This window comes from Macrosteles quadrilineatus, unplaced genomic scaffold (assembly GCF_028750875.1).
Source record: "Macrosteles quadrilineatus isolate MER2022 unplaced genomic scaffold, UCM_ALF_1.0 Scaffold_5__1_contigs__length_97177068, whole genome shotgun sequence".
In the NCBI taxonomy this organism is placed as follows: Eukaryota; Metazoa; Arthropoda; class Insecta; order Hemiptera; family Cicadellidae; genus Macrosteles; species Macrosteles quadrilineatus.
The window spans coordinates 7,975,512-7,992,380 of NW_026542598.1; the positions used below are offsets into that span (position 1 = coordinate 7,975,512).

General features: G+C 35.4%; 1 protein-coding gene across 1 annotated transcript; it reads right to left on the minus strand.

Moving 5' to 3' along the window:
• Positions 1-3,369: 3,369 nt before the first annotated feature.
• Positions 3,370-14,395, minus strand: LOC128994132 (tyrosine 3-monooxygenase-like). The gene is made up of 7 exons (XM_054418426.1): positions 14,052-14,395; positions 8,527-8,638; positions 7,961-8,026; positions 7,557-7,619; positions 7,206-7,256; positions 5,599-6,418; positions 3,370-4,251 (listed from the first exon to the last, which is right to left on the minus strand). The coding sequence occupies exons 1-7, from the start codon at positions 14,118-14,120 to the stop codon at positions 3,723-3,725; spliced, it is 1,710 nt and encodes a 569-aa protein (XP_054274401.1). The 5' UTR covers positions 14,121-14,395; the 3' UTR covers positions 3,370-3,722.
• Positions 14,396-16,869: the final 2,474 nt, after the last annotated feature.

Consider the following 16,869-nt stretch of genomic DNA (forward strand, 5'->3'; position numbering starts at 1 on the left):
GCGCCTGGCGGGAGGAAGGGGTAGATGGAGTTTGTGGAGCCGGCCACTGGGGCCCGAGCTGGCTGTTCTGCTGTTGTATAGTACATACGCACCTACGCACCTATAGTATTTAAATATAAACTACCTTAGAATCTAGAATGAATACATTTTCAATTATTTAACTTTGTTTTTTGTAAAATATATATATTATTTTTTATCTTCAATTTATGATCTGCTGTAAAGTGATCTTCAATGGGGAAAAAAATAAAAAAAAAGAAAAAAAATGGGTAGGCCCGGGCCCCCTTAGGGCCCGGGCCCTGTGACCAGAGTTGCACCAGCCCCACCCTTGTGGGGGCCATGGGATTAGAACTAAAAATCTAAACTACACTCTGGATGATGTAAAAAGGATTACGTCAGCTTGTCAAACATGTACAGAAGTGAAGCTAAGATTTCACCAATTCCAAAGCAAATTGATAAAGGCAACCACTCCGTTCGAACGTCTAAATATTGACTTTAAGGGCCCTCTTCCATCAACAACCAGAAACCGTTAAGGACATTAGTTCAGCAACAGTTATCAGATGTTTTTCAGATCTATTTTTTATGTTTGGAGCCCCGTCCTTTGTACATTCAGATAGAGGTTCATCTTTTATGTCACATGAGCTGACGGACTTTTTTCACAAGTATGGAGTAGCTACAAGTCATACGACACCTTATAACCCTAGAGGGAACTCTCAGATTGAACGCTTCAATGGAACAATATGGCGAACCATCCTACTAGCTTTGAAAAACCACAAACTGCCAGTTGCTGCATGGGAAGAAGTATTACAGGAGGCTCTTCACTTAGTCAGATATCTTTTATGCACTGCGACTAACTGCACACCGCACGAAACATTCTTTATACATAGCAGAAGATCTACCAATGGAGACTCCTTACCATCTTGGCTATCTGCTCCTGGTCCTGTCCTGCTTAGAAAGTTTGAAAGATCTAATAAATATGATGACCTTGTGGAGCCAGTTCAACTTATGGAATCAAATCCACAGTACGCTCTCGTCAGAAGAAGAGATGTGTCAGAATCACAAGTATCCCTGAGACATCTTGCACCCGCTGGCCTACCTCCTGGTGATCTACCTCCTGAAGACAACACTACTGAGAGAGAGAATGATGAAAATATAAATTCAGACATTGACCACAATGAAGTTCAAAATGAAACTCAACAAACGGTATCTCAGACCCCAACTTCAGAAACGGCTGTGGGGGAACTACGTCCAAAGAGGAATGTCAAGCCTCCGTCATATCTAAAGGATTAAATATACTATACCTACCTTGAAAAATATTGGGGGAGAATGTGGTGATGTGAACATTATCACCTGATAATATTTATTATTTGATTTGTTTGTAAATATTGTATTTGTTCTTAACTAAAACATGGTTGTAATTTTGAATGAATAAAAGCCATACTTTTGGTTTACTAAGTCTTTCTTACAACAGTTCCCTTGCGCATTCCTTCCTCGGTAAAGATTTATATAGGGAAGGGGTCGAGTTCAAACTTGAAGAGCTTATTTATATATTCCTCAGATCTTTTTGCGATGCAGACACACTGGAAGAGAGTGAGAGGATCTACAGTGAGTTTTTTTACCAGTAATTTTCAACGAGCATGAAACTGAAGTGAGGGTCACGACCTTATCCTTTTGTTTAAGTTTTAATTCTTCAAAATTTTTACTCACAATTTTCTTTATGCATGATATGCCTATCTCCCGTGCTAAGTGACAGTTAACTTCGCTGCTCATATGTCTCTGAGCGAACATCAGTGAAAAATTCTACTTGGTCACAAATTCTTTGAAGCGTGCCTAGGTAGGTGGGATATGAGTATCGAGAGATGGTTCTTATAACTAGGAACCATAATTACTACAAAATTTCGTGATAATTTGTGTTTAACAGAAAAAGTAGGTTGGAATTCTGCTTTTATGCATATTTTGGTGGATTAAAAACATACATTAAAATACAAATACTATTGCTCGGTAACAAATTATCGTACAAACATGTTTAAACTCCAACTGACTTGTTGAAGACAATTTTATTGTTAGCTCTGCGTGGTGAACGGTAGAGGTCGTCTTTTGTTTACAATTTGTTTCTTGTTATTTAAGTAATTTAAAACCTCGTTTGAAAAAAAAAACAATCATAAACAATAACTCGTCCCTTCGTTGTATAACCAAAATATAAAGCACAAAATCATTAAAACCCTAAAACAATATAAACAAAATTGTGTCAACACTAGCGATCAGTTTCACCGGACATAAACTAGACACGAAAAACGAGCTTTAAAATTTACAATGGGATGAGAAGTCTACTTGCGCTGGTTCGTCTACTGTATGCCATAATCATAGATAAAACATATCCACACACCTATTAACCGCATACTTGAATGAGTCGTGTCAGTTAGGTTTTTCAAAAAAACCCTCTCCTAGGGCAGGAACCTCAATTAAAGGGCTGTATCACATTTAAAATATTGAAGATACATCAGCTGTTGGATAAGTTTTTTTAGTTTTTTTTGTTTGTTTATCTTTTCCTTGAGTCACCCTTTTGATTCTATCATAGATTTCTATATTGCATCAATAGAAGTGGCAGTACGTTTTTCTTATATTGTGGGGTAGTGTTCAAACCTTTGAATTCTGTTTCAATTGTTTACTTACTTATTAGTTCAGTGTTATGATAAATATATTTTAAAAACACAGCAATTATTTGTGTTGCAGTCAAATGTTTTAGGCCTCACTTTGAAGTGAACATGAACGGAAAAGGTGAGTTCAGAATGAGCATTATGACGTTTTGTATCGATGTTACAGTATTGTTAATGAAACTGAATCTATTCGATAATAGTTGTAATATAATCAAATCCTTGTCATTTCTTAAAGTGAATATTTGGTTACATAGTTTACTTGTAATGAAACTAGGCCATAAATCAGAATATGCTACGTTTTATGAACTGAAAACCCCTATTATTTATATGGTTTAACAACGTATTATAGATATAGTTTGTAAGTGTTAACACATGGATATTTTCATGCTGTTTTTAATCTCTTGGTATAATTTGATTCTTTCTTATAAGAAAAATAAGATTGCCTATTCATTTACTATAAATTAATAATATCAATTGGTAAGATGTCAATGATAAGAAGATTCTATGGCCTATGGATTGTAGTTAAATTTAGTATTTTTACAAGTTGTTAAAATTTCATTTAGACGACAATATCAATATACTCGTAGATTGTTTTTAACAGTTTTTATTCTCTGATGAATTTTTATGGCGTAAATTCGCCATCATATATTCACGTAGTATTTTACTTCAAGATGTTAGGTAGGTTTTGAGGGTTAAACTAGTAAATAGACAGTAATATAGTTTACATGTGTTTATTGTTCACCCAACGTATATGATAGGGTGATCTAGCATTCAGGTGTCGACACCCTTGTAATTTCTATAAATACATTTTCAATAAATTAAAATATACAAAACACAAATCGAAAGTCAATGTTAGATCGAATACCCTATATCCCAACGTCGAGGAACTTTTAGTGCAACGCCTGTCACTGGTCACAACATAATACTGGTCAGCACTAAAATAAATACGATCGCGATCATTTAGAACTTATATACAAAAATAATTTACTTAAATTAGTCATCATATCACACGAGCTACAACTACGACGGTGAAAGCTTTATACAAATGGTAGGATCTTTGGGAGACGTTCAGACTGATTTGTTCTTGAGTTTGTTGATCGCTGTGTTGAGATGTAGCATCTCAAGGTTGAGCTGTCCCATGAGGTTGTCCAATCTCTCTACACTGTCGAGGATCTCGATCCTCTGTGTGTGAGGGTTGAATCTGACCTCGTAGGGGCGGCTCATCTCGGACACCCAGCGTCTGAACTTCTCCTTGGCGTCCTCGAAGCTCTCGGCGACGTAGTAGATGGGTTGGTATTCCTGGTCCTGGTAGGGTTGGACGGCGGTGACCTGGGGGTCGAAGGGTCGGTGCTCGGGCTTGTCGGAGATGGCGTGCAGAAGTTCTCCGTATGCGGACAACAGACCGGCACCGTAGGCCTTCACCTCACCGTTCTCCTTGCAGAGTCCGAACTCCACGGTGAACCAGTAGACGGTGGACAGCTTCTCGATCTCCTCGTCTGAAGCGCCGAGGGAGGCGAGGCCGATCTCCTGGGAGAACTGGGCGAAGCTCGGGTCTGCGAGGAGTGGCATGTGTCCCAGTATCTCGTGGATGCAGTCACTGCAACATACAACAGATCGTTACAATCAAAGGCTTCTAGGGTCTCACTGTACTTTCACATGATGTTGTAATTGAATGCCTATGGTTATTCTATTTAGAAAGGTATTAGGCATCCTATGTTTTCCTTGACAAAATAATTGAATGAGAAATCTTTCCCACATATAAAAGGTTTGGAATCAGGTAGTAAATTGCCAACGGCCAATTAATTGCGATCCGCAGCATTATTAATTTGAAGTAACATTAAAATACCTGCCAATTTTCAATAAAATACGTAAAATTAAAATTATCCTACAACCTATTTATATATTTGTCGTACACAGAAAATTTTTGCCAAATTCTAACCTTTTTAGGAAAATTTGTTTACAGAATATCATAGCATTTTAATATTTTGTAGATTTTCATGTATCCCAAAATTTTGCGAAAAAAATGTATGTAAATAGAAAAAATAAAGGATAATTTAAACTACAAATTCTGTTTAAGTTCCCCATACACAGTTTGGTTTTAGTTAGTGTAAATAGTAAGTTAAAACAAAGAAGCACATGACTGAGGTAGCGCGAGAGAGAAAGGGGCAGAGAATCGTTTAACAAGAAGGACAAATTACTTGAAGATTGGAGGTGCGACACTGAACACTAACATTATTATAGGGCTAATAGATAGAGAGCTTCCATTAACACTCGACAGGGGCGTAACACGGTTACCTTCCACTCCTTAGCGGACACTGGGATTAAACAGGTGGCAACTTAAAATTTATAAAAAATCCTTTCTGAAAAAAGTTTGTGTTGTTTTTCTCAATTGTTATAAGTGGATTAATTTAATGTAATTTTGTCAACGTAGACCTATTTAGTAAATCAACAAAAGGAAGTTTATAACTCAAATAATAACTTGTCAAGAACAATTCGCGAACTAGTTGACATTTGAACAGTTCTGATTGGATCCTAATACCGAGTCCGCGGGGAGAAGGGATTGACAAAGTGATCAGCTTAGCCGAGAGGGAGATGTTACAGATCACAAGTATTTGTAATGTAATCATTTTGATTTGCAAATGTAAAAGTGTTTATTTTATAAACAAATTTGTATCTAAGTTTAGGAACTGCAAGCTATCACTTAATTGGCAAAAAAGAAAAAAAATATATTTTTCAATCGAACCAAGTATTTTCCCAAAATAAGTCACTTTATTTGGTGATGTAGGTTATCTCATTCTCTTTCTACTACCTTTTACAGTATACAACATGGTTTGGTTGTAATACTTCATCGAATTAACGTATGTCAAATTGGTGCTAATTATTTGCCAGGTGTTTAACTAATACGGACGGACGGTTATGCTACGAATGTTACAAAAATACTCACGGTTCGGGTGTGTGGAAGGGTGACTTGGTGTGACGGACGTACTGGGTGCTCTGGAAGACTCTGAAGGCCAAGCTGGCGAGGAAGTCCCTAGCAGTAAGCAGACCAGCGCAGGGACGCAGAATGAACCCTGTGTTTTTGTTGAGGAAGTCGCTCATGTCTTGCAGCTGAGGGATGCGATTGGGTCCGAAAATGCCTTCCTCCTCCAGCATGGCAAACACCTGGCGGTACTCGGCGCAGAAGTGCTTGGGCATCAACTCCTTGACGTTCTTGAACACCATGCCCCAGGTAGCTACCTCAGTCTCCGTGTAGTCGATGTGGGGGATTGGGTCTCCGTACTTGTAGGCGAAGGCGATGTCGGCGATCATCTTGCGGCGGCCGCGGTACTCCTTGTCGGCGAACCCGGGGTGGTTCATGTCGAGGTCGGGATCGTACTTGGTCATCAGATGGTTGCAGTTGTCCAGATCACGAGCGTGCTTGGGGAACCACGGGTCCGTGATGGACTGACTGTTGTCGGCCAGGAGGGTGACGCCAGCGAGGGCGGAGCTCTGTCTCAGGGATCTGATGAGGAGCAGCAGCGCCTGCTTGGACATGTCTACCTTGACCAGCACGTCGTACTGGGACTCAGCGGTCTTGCCGGGACGACTCTCCAGGTGGACCACGGTGCCGTGGAAGTTCTCGATGGTCTTGAGGATCCTGGCGAGGGAGCCCATGCCTTCCTTAAGGCGCAGCACCATGGATGCCCTCTGGACAGCGGCCTCGACCTCCTTGTCTTCGGACATGGAGTTCTGCAAGATGACCTCCTCCTCGGTGAGTCCGGCATCTGAACACAAAGATACACTTGTTAGACACGCAAAGATCGTAGGGAAATCATTTTTTAAATATCTGTTTCCACAGTAAGATCTCAATGTGTCGATTTAGGAATAACCATAAAAAGTAATGATAAAGAATCTCATAAAATTTGTCGATCAAAGCCATGTAAGCCTATCTAGAACTCACGCTGTTTCAATTCGGCAAATTGTTTCGAATTAAACTTTGCAAAAGTATGAAATCAGCCCATTAAATTGTTTAAGTGTATGGTTTCAAATCGTAAAACACAAAGAATATTGAATGACAAAGTAATTACAATATATCACAATTAAATCAATAGAAAACTCGAGTCTATCAATCATCTAGTTGTAACAGTAGAGCTAATACTCTACTAAACAACTAATATATACCTTGATCAAAATATCTGTTTACTATTTCTTAGAATATTTAAACAGAGTTTTCAAATTTCCGCAGCCAGCCGTGGCCCGAGGGTAAAGTGGTTCACAGATGGTTGGGCAAATTGCGCCTTGGGCCAAAGTGACGGAGGAAGCGCCACAATGGTTCTGAGGGGAGGAAATTGCCCCCTCCCCCCCCCCGCCAACGCCCCCGGTCAAAAGTTGACGGTACTTTTAACTCCATCTCTTATTGTGTTAAGACGAGTAACACGGTTAAAAGTTGTTGAATGATTTCTACTCAAATGCAGAATGTTTTACGCTTTTAGAAGCAGTTTATAGTCACAGTAATGATGTGTCACGTAAATTTTAGTTATTTGAATTATATAGAATTAAATGTATTCTTACCTTTTCCGTTGACCTGAGATTCAATTTTGGGTTGGGCAGCAGGGGCAGCAACTACACAGAAACACGAATCATGCAGACAACAACAATAACAAGCACAAAAATAATAAAAATATAAAACCAAATAATATTAAAAATTTTACTTTAAGAGTGATTAGAACACAAATTGGTAAGGCAACACCTTAATTTATATGGACTGTGAAATTAATATAAAAAAATTCAAAATATATAATTTTAAATAAATATTCGATTTTGGATTTGAGATTGAAAAATTAAGTTCAACTAATAACTAACTGTAAATTAAAGTAAGTTGAGAAAGTAAATAAATGTTTAAAGCATAGATAAAATACACACCTGCCGGTTCGGGAAGGGGTTCCTTCACAATGGGCTCTGCTGTCTTGATTTCTTCATATTCGACTAAAAATAAATGGAAAAAATATAAAAAATGACAGCAAAAAATGAATAACAAAAAAAAGAATTTTAAATAAATCTGAGCAAAAATTATAGCAAAGGTAAATGTATCCTGTTAAAAATTATACGGAATCGTGAAACTGGTAATTTAAGTTTTAATGATATATTTTACAAGATGATGAAATTCAAAAGTAATAGTTGGATAAACAATGAAAATAGGTAACATTACAAAAAGCAATACATTAATAGTTTGAGACGAGTATGTCGAAAAACTTATTTACAAATTTAATTTGATGACAAATAAAAATGGTTATAAGACGAAAATAATAAAATAAAATAAAACTCACCTGACTTTTGAGTCGTAATTTTAGCCTGTTGGACTGCGGGGACGGCAATGCTCTCGTTTTGAGAATCTACAACAGTCATGCAGTTACTATCATGCACATCAAACAAGATGCAAACAATACGAACAAACAAAAAAATGAAATGGTCCAGAAAATGTTGGAATATAAAAGTGAAAAAGTTCACGAATTAGGCAAGGAATGGAAAATTAAATTCACGTATCAACAAGGTTACAGTGAATATTGTCAAATAAAACTTAGGAAAATATATATATTCTATACATCGTAGTATAATAAATCTCCTACTACAAAGGAAACTTTCTAAACCTTTTAGAAAAGTAAATTCATACAAATTTAAGTATATTGATTTTAGAGACAATAAGTAGCCACGTTATTAAAAAGTCTATAAAATGGGCTGGAATTTAATTTAAAATTTGCACAGATAGTTGAAAATTGTATGTGAATTGATTGGTGAAGAACATGAAATAAAAAGGTTTAATTGAACCGTGTTTAAACATCTTCCAGATACTCCAGATATTCCAGATTTTCCTCAATGATAAAATTTTACTCACCATTGGACCGTTGTCTCGCCTCCTCTAGGACAGATTGTTTGGTCTGCTTAACCACGAGTGTCTCGAACCTAGCGTCGTCAACTAGTGACCGGCGACGGGCAGGGTACCCGTTCTGGAACAACAGAAGGAAGTTGTTAGAACAGTCTCTAGGGGGAACCAAGTAAAGTGTTTAGAATGTAAACGTGTTTTACAGTAAACATCTTAAGTTGAAAGTGTATAGGAACTTAAATAGTAGCATGGAATTATATAAAAGTAAATATAACTGAATAACCCATCAATTGGGAGAATATTCGTATGACGTTTTATTTTGCAATATCATGTACGAGTAGGTAATAATTTTTATGTGTATGTACAAAAAATGCGTATTTGAAAGAATATGGGTTTGAATACAGTTAACAGTACTTTTAAAAATACACAATTCGATCTAAAATTAGTGACCACTAAAATGTAAGCAATGATCTAAACAGCTTAGAAAAAACGTAGGAGTTTATTTCCTACAGTGTAACAATATTGTGTTTGAAAGCTGAACCCATCTGGTCGTGATTTAGGTACAAATGTAACGCAGATTATATGTACAAAATGGAAAATGTTCGAGCACACTTTCTCATATGTAGTTATTTATCGTGTATTGTTATTTATGTTTCTTCATTGAATTAGATTTATATGTATTTATTTGGTGTTGTGAACTGACCAAAATGTGTAATAATGGGGAATTATTTTACAGCATCGATTCCAAATCATAGTGTTGCAAAAACTGTCTTTTAAAATTTATAGTGATACTAATAATATTACCGATTCGTTATTATTAATTAGTTTTCCAGTTATTATATATTAGTTAAGGGCATCTGATGGTTATCCCGAGTAAAACAAAGATTTGATTGATGGAGTGCGCTAACGAAGAACCCTTGTACACCACTACTCACGCAGGTATTGTGACGTCAAAAACAGCTGACCACCACAAATCAGCTGTTCGATATTATCATATTGTTTGCTATGTATTTGTTATTTATTACTAGAATGGGTGGTGGTATATTTGGTGTAAATCGTAAAAGGGTTAATCTGAAAATTTAAAATTGTGGGAACGATCTCAACAAAATAGTTATGGATATAATTTTTATGAGAAAAGAATAAAATATAAAACTGCATTTGAACTTGAGTCGAGGTTTATTCCTTAGACTCAAAGCGCCTGCAGACCGGAACTTACAACCCACACGACTTGAATGTAAAGCGGTGAGCAGATGATTGTTCAAAGGAAGTACACATTTCCTCTCGGCAAAGTTTCAATAATGTGATTAAGTTAAATTGAAAATTAAACAACCAATCGGATGACAGAGTGTAAGGATTTCAGTATATAAGAATATTTTTAGTTATATATAAATGGGTAAATATTCATTGGTTTTAGTTTTGTAAAAAGTTAACGTTTTACATACCTTTCAATAACTAAAAGATCTTTGGTTTTTTAGAGTGCAACATAATGTGTATGTATGATAAAAAAAATAAAAATTTACAAACGACAGACCGAGTTGCAATATACTTTGTCGGTTAGCTATTGCATGCAATGCAACAATGCACTGCATCTGTTGCAACATGGCAATCTAGCTTGGATCAAATCCTTGAAAAGACGACCTACTTTGTAAACAATTAATTTCCACGGCCTTAGAAGTGCTTTAATGACATTGTTATACAGGTGGCGACGCGATCGCGGAGGCAGTGGAAGTGGCGAAGATCATCTTGATGTATGTGGCAGTGGATCCCGTTTCCCCTTCATCTTAACCGCATTAAGTTCAAAGCAAGGGATTTCTTCGGTGTTGAATTCGTTATGTTTTGAACCACTAAGGACTTAGCAAAAGGACCTTTGGAGTTTGGGGTAAAAATATGAAATGTAAAAGAGAGATTAATTACTGGTACGTTGTTTATCTTTAAGGTAGACTAGACATGTTTAGTGTTTCAATTGTAATTGAAATTTTAATGTGTAGAATAGTGTAAAGTAATATTAGATCATGTTTGTATATTCATTCAGTAGCAATGCAAATAGGGAAGTATTGCAACACGCTTATCTTGATGGCAGTACGTGTGGAACGGTCAGTTTGTTTAGTGACAATAATTAGACTATGGACTTTCACTCTGACTTTCTCAAATTCCATTATTAATTGTCAGACCCTGTGTGTAAGCCAGAGGCTAGACAATAGATTCGCCACATAATGTGAGGAAATAGCTCATGTATAATATAGGTAGTAAATAATTATATTTGGTTTGGATATCTAAAGGTAAATATTTTTAGTGATGCCAATAAAGATAAGTGTGGTAAGGCATTTGATACCGAATGGTCACTTTACATAAGCAATTCAATCACAAATCTGTCCGATAAAACGTCATACTAGTCATACAATGTGATAAACCGGTCACATCACTTTACACAAGTGATTATGATTAATTAAGCAGTGGTCAGCTGTTAGCCTCGCAACACTTTGGCCAGGTGATCAGCTGTTTCAGGGTTGACCGGCTTCTGCTCGCCTTGATGCGCCAAGGTGAACTGTGGTAATTAAGAACAAATTGAAAGACACTCCTTTTTGGAACGTTAATAAACGTGAATTGTTTTGTGATACGTTGTCTTCGATCTAATGAGTGTTTGTTAAATGTCTATTTTTATGATTCACAAGTTCAAATGCTGCATGGATCTCTCTGAAATTTATTGTTAGGCAAATATCGATTGTTTTGTTAATTAATCTCATTTTAGGCACCTAGATATTTGTCTAGTTAGTGAATTCAAACTCTCAAAGTAAATGCAATACAATGTTACACTAAGTGTGAGCGACATTTCGCATAGTTGCTCCGACAGTTGTCAAGTGCCCAAGGCCGCGACCCTGAAGCACACCCGGAATGCACCTGGCTACTTCTTAAATAACCAGAAACCACTTGTTGCAGCGCGATATGCCGTTACCACAAACCACGCCTTGATCACCTGCCAGCGTTAGTGTTTTGCAAGATTACGTAACAAAGGTGTTTCTATTGTGTATTTTATGCAATGGTCGCCGAGGATGTTTTATAACACAAGTTCTGTATATTTTTTTACCAAGGTCAATATATACTGAACAAATTGGATACTATTCCCTAATTTGTTTTTGCATATTTACTCAATTTTTTCGACTGATTAAGACAGAAATGTAACACGATTCAACTTTTAAAACTTGAAATATTTTGAAATCAAGGATTAATAAGTATGTCCACTATGGCTTGTCACTCTGGATTTTTAGGTATAAAAAACATCAACAATATTTTAATGCAACAAAAACATTCTTCAACGGATGCATGTGTTCGATACACCAATTATTTAGCACCTTTACGAGCTACGGTGAGTTTCCAACAAGAGTTGACAGTTTTTGCGCCCAATACCCAAGTGACAACCTACAGCTCTCATACTAATAGGTTCGTACCTCTATGTGAGGAGTCGAACACCAGATTCCACAGTTGAACAGATTTAAGCACGACGTGGCCGGAGGCTTGTCCTGGGGGGGAAGTCGCTCCAGAGGCCACTCCCTGAGGAACCTCTGCTCGGCTGCCTGGAACACCGGGTCTGGGAGCGGGTGGACCATGGGTGGTCACCCAGGGTCCTCCGGAAGGCAGTGCGGCAGCAGAGGCAAGGAGTGCGTGTGACCCACCCCAGGACTTTACGTTTCGATAGCTCATATTTTGGAGGGAGATTTTAAGCAAACTAAATATTTGGAGGGAAATTTGAAGCGCACTCAATATTTTTAGGGAAATATTTAGACTACTCGTTTGCTGTTGGAATGAGTGTTGGAATAATTTTTAGTTGAGAATGAATATGTATTAAGTTTTGTTATATACCTAGACATATATGGATCATTTTAATCAAAGTGTTGTATAGGAATAACAAATGTAGGTAAAGTGTGGCAAAAGTCAATGTTCATGAATGAAGTGCAGACTAACTACCATAGTTTGTTTGCTAGATGCTTACATTATTGAATATCTTTAGTTTTACTAACCCAAAACTTGAAACTAAAAATTCGGACGATAAAAAAGAAATTAACTGTTATGTATACAAATACACCTTTTATGAGTTCATATTTAGTCTTACTGGTTTACTGATTTCGACAGACATATTATGCATATTTATCTACAATGTTGAATTACGACCCCTTATAAACGGATCGCCATAAGCTTAAAAGCTTAAAGCCGTTCTAAATCAAAATCTAATGTTCTCTATGGTCATTGTGCGGCTACTAGCTACTTCTAGGTGCAAGTATGGCTATCTAACATGCACTCACGTGAAAAACTTATTGGAACTAAAAATTGTGTGAATTTTTGATGCAATAAAAAAACAGTATTATTTTAGGAACAGAATCTGTCGTTGTTCGTTTGGTGAACTGTAAATATTGTAATGATTTGTTTTGAGCTCACCTAGGGTATTTTTAAGTGTTATAATTTATTTACTTTCCACTTTGTTAGTTTATATCCTAATTTTACAGTTTACTTAGTCCGAACAAGTGTTATATTGATGAATTAGTACGTTGTTGATTACACAAATTCGATGAAATATAAGTTTTTAAATATTTGTCATTTGGGTTAAGCTTTTACCTGATCACGTGATCATTGTAGACTTGTATTTCCCATTCTTTGTTTACAAACTAGTGGCAAACCTATCAATTCACCTGCAGGCTTCCTATTCTGTCACCTCCAGCGTTTATTTTATATTTTTGGAACAACCAACATAAACATATTTTTGCAACAAGGGGACCTACGTGACGAAAGGTTAGGTTTAGTTTAGAGTAGTTTAAGAGCTTTCCTAGCAAATCGCCAGGAGCCCTTGGCGACCTTGTATTGTACATCGGAATGTCAGGAATTTGACCAAGACCTGCAGTAGCTTGTATTGATGATAGTTTGGTTTGCTTTTCTCTACACATTGTGTTCAATACGAATACTGTTAAACTTTAAATAGATCAAATGTTTTGATTTTACTGAGATTTAGTTTACTTTTCTTACACACTCGTATTATCTTGTTAATGTATATTTAATGATTTTGTTTAATAATAAACACATTTTAAAATGTTATCAGCAATATTTTACACTTCGTGAATTTAAAATGTATTAAGATGTTAGTTCATATCAAATACGTAACTTATTGTTTACATTTTAAAAATTACACATTAATTACCAAATACTTTTGTTTTATATGTAAATACGTTGTTATATAAAACGTTCACGCTTTTAGATGATCATCTGAATTTTTAATGATTTTTAGTATTTATTAAGTTACAAGAGCTACCAGATAATTTTAGGTTCAAAGTATTCAGATTCATAACATAGGCTTAGTCATGTTTTAGGTGTGTATTTTATTTTCTTGAGAATATTTAACTAGTATTCCTATACAATTTCTACGCAAATATGATATTTAAAAAATTGGTAATTCAAAGTTTTATAGAATTATAGTTTACTAGTGTTGATACCAGTAAACAATTCAAAAATATTATTTGTTCATTTAATAAATACAATTTAGTGAGACTAACCTCGATGCTGTATGATTTCTTGATGGCGAACATCTCCCTGTTCTTCTGTGCTGCTGCTACGGCCATCATCTTGACTGGATGTGTGGGGGCTTTGGAAGGGTTGGTGTAAATGGGGTGGTGACTTAACACACGAAAAGCTCCAAACTCCAGACCGGAAAGTTTCACAGGACGACGCGACTCACGCTACGACGACTTTGTCTTTTCAAAACTGCGAGACTTCTCAAGCCGACTTTCTCGAAGAGAACTCTAGGCTGAACGTTCGAAAAATCGAAAAATTACAAAGTTGATGCGTCGAAAGCGCGCTCGCGGTTGCAGACTTGATCTGACTGTGCTGATGATAGGCGCGCTAGGGTATATATGAGCGCGGCCCTCCCCCACCCCCTCGCACGGAGAAATTGTGGCCTTGGCGGATTTTCCGAGGTGAGTCAGGAGAAGCCAGCGTACTATCAGTGTTATCTCTTCGCTAGACCGAGTGTCTTCCCCACCACGCGTTTCATTTGGCGTTTTGTTTTCATTTTGTCGTGTGTCAATAACTTTGGAGTTTTAGGAGGATTCATAGGTTATATTTTTAAGGTGTTGATGTTTTCGAATGGTGATTAAGTGGTGTGTTGGTTGTGTTGGGCAAAATTATATTGCGTGTTTACTGGTAGAAAATTTTTTTCAGATTATATTAACAAATTTTATAAGTTTAAATCTGTGTGAAATTAAAATATATTCTGACATTACATAAACTGTTTAGGATTTCACTAGTATTTCAATTTAGAGTTTATATATTTTAGGTAACATGCTTTAAATCTAATATGAATTCAAACAAACAGCTAAATCATTTATATATTTCAAATAAATTACAATATACAGTATTTATATAAACAATATTGCAATATTAAAAATAAAATCTCTGTTTGGAAATTAATCTCAGGCAAATATATGAAATAATTCATATTTTTATACTTTAGTAAAATTGAAGGTAACTATAGTATTATTATTAATTTAGAGGATCGGCCTGTAAAAAATTACATTTTATTAAAAACTTTGTGCGATTTTTCAAAACATAACATTTTTGTTTATTTTTACCTTATTAATATTTTACAAATTATAGTTACATTTTGCTATTTTTATTTGCTATGCGGTAAAATTCGACAAACCGTTTGTAGGATAGTTTTTTTTAATTATTTTAGAATTAAAATTAAATAACATGTTTTAAATATAATATAGAATAGTCATTTAAACCTGAAATAAATTATTTAAGTTGTTTTTCAACATACTTAGTCAAAAATATTGTTTAGTTTTGTATTTCACCACCTTTTGCGTTGTAACTTGTTATTATTGTTAAACCTGTAAAGTAGCTATTTTATTGAGAACTCAAAAGGATTTTTGACCCTTTTAAATTTTAAAAGTATATGGCATTAAACTTTTTGCCGAACCTTAAAAAAAATGTATTTGATACACATTACATTGCTCATAAAACCATGTTACCTAGTAAAATTTTGTATGCGATAATCTTGGAAAAGTTTTTCTAAAATGATAGGTCTTATAGTCAAAACTTTTAATACGTTTATAAAAAACTTAAATCTTAGATATTCAAGGTAAGAGGATAATTTTTGAACTCAGTGGATATTTAACATGTAAACCTTATCACAATTTACAGATTTTCTAGTTTGTACACAACTTGTATATAAATATTTTAAAACTCTAGCTTGCATGTTAACTTTCCAATTAGCACGTATTAGCACTTGTATTCCAAAGTTCAATTAGTCAAGATAGTAAGTTTACTAAATAAACTAATATTTCTTGCCTGTTTCAGCTAAACCTATTTTGTATTTATCATTTGTTTGGGATATATCACTAAAAGACAAAAAAATGTGTTAAAACATTTTATTTGTAATTTAATTAATCAAGTTTTACTCCTTCAAAGGGGACTTGTCGTCATAAACTATATGCATAAATACAAAATAAACAGTTTTTAAATGTTTTAATGTCTCTTATGTGTTTATCAAAAGCTAATTTAAAATAAAATAGTTCTAAAATACACTAAAACCCTCAAATTAAAATTTATAACAACTTAAAATTTATGTTATTGGTAGTCAACACGCAATACATAGGGACTTCAATCTTTTAGGTTGTCATGAGCAATTCCCAAGTTTCTTTTATATAATCTTGAATTTCCTCTCGAAATATATTCTTTGCGAAATCAGAAGAGTAAATATACTCTATGAAATTTCGGAGAAATCCCAAAATTGTCAGTTTACACATTTTAGGATAATCAATACATAACATGCATCTTCAAACTGTAATCTTTCCCTTTCGCTCTTTTTCCGCTTTGTTAAGATTAACGCACCAGAATGAGGAAATGTCAATCTTAACAAAGATCAGTTAAATGCAATGTCTACGAACACAACGCAGCTCAATACAACCAGAGGAAAACCCAGGAGGAAACTCGTCCAGGAAAATGATTTACTACGAGATCGCTCACGTGCGAAAACCGGCCCCGAGCAAAAAAGGAAAACGAGAAATAATCCTTGATTTATGGCTCAAATTCTTCAGTGGATACTTTACATTTTTAATAAATAATGCTAGTTAAGTGTCTTCAACCTTTGCCCTTCTTAACCATTACGTCTCGCCGAAACTCGTTTCGCAAATACTCAGATGCTGACGTCGTATTAGATATTGACGTCATTTCAACTGTGGTTTGGATTTTGTGTTGTAGGTCTTCGAAAAGAATTAATCGAACCTTAACAAGTATCGCATATTAAGTTTAGTGTATACCAAGTTTAGAAATTATTTAAAATAGAAAAAAATAATTTTTGTTAGGTGTTTT

Bases quoted from the DNA above. Each gene is read 5' to 3' on its own strand.
- LOC128994132 (XM_054418426.1), bottom strand. From the start codon at position 14,120: ATGATGGCCGTAGCAGCAGCACAGAAGAACAGGGAGATGTTCGCCATC. The intron at 8,639-14,051 runs GTTAGTCTCACT...CTGTTGTTCCAG, and splicing joins AGAAATCATACAGCATCGAG to AACGGGTACCCTGCCCGTCG. The intron at 8,027-8,526 runs GTGAGTAAAATT...TGACTGTTGTAG, and splicing joins GGCGAGACAACGGTCCAATG to ATTCTCAAAACGAGAGCATT.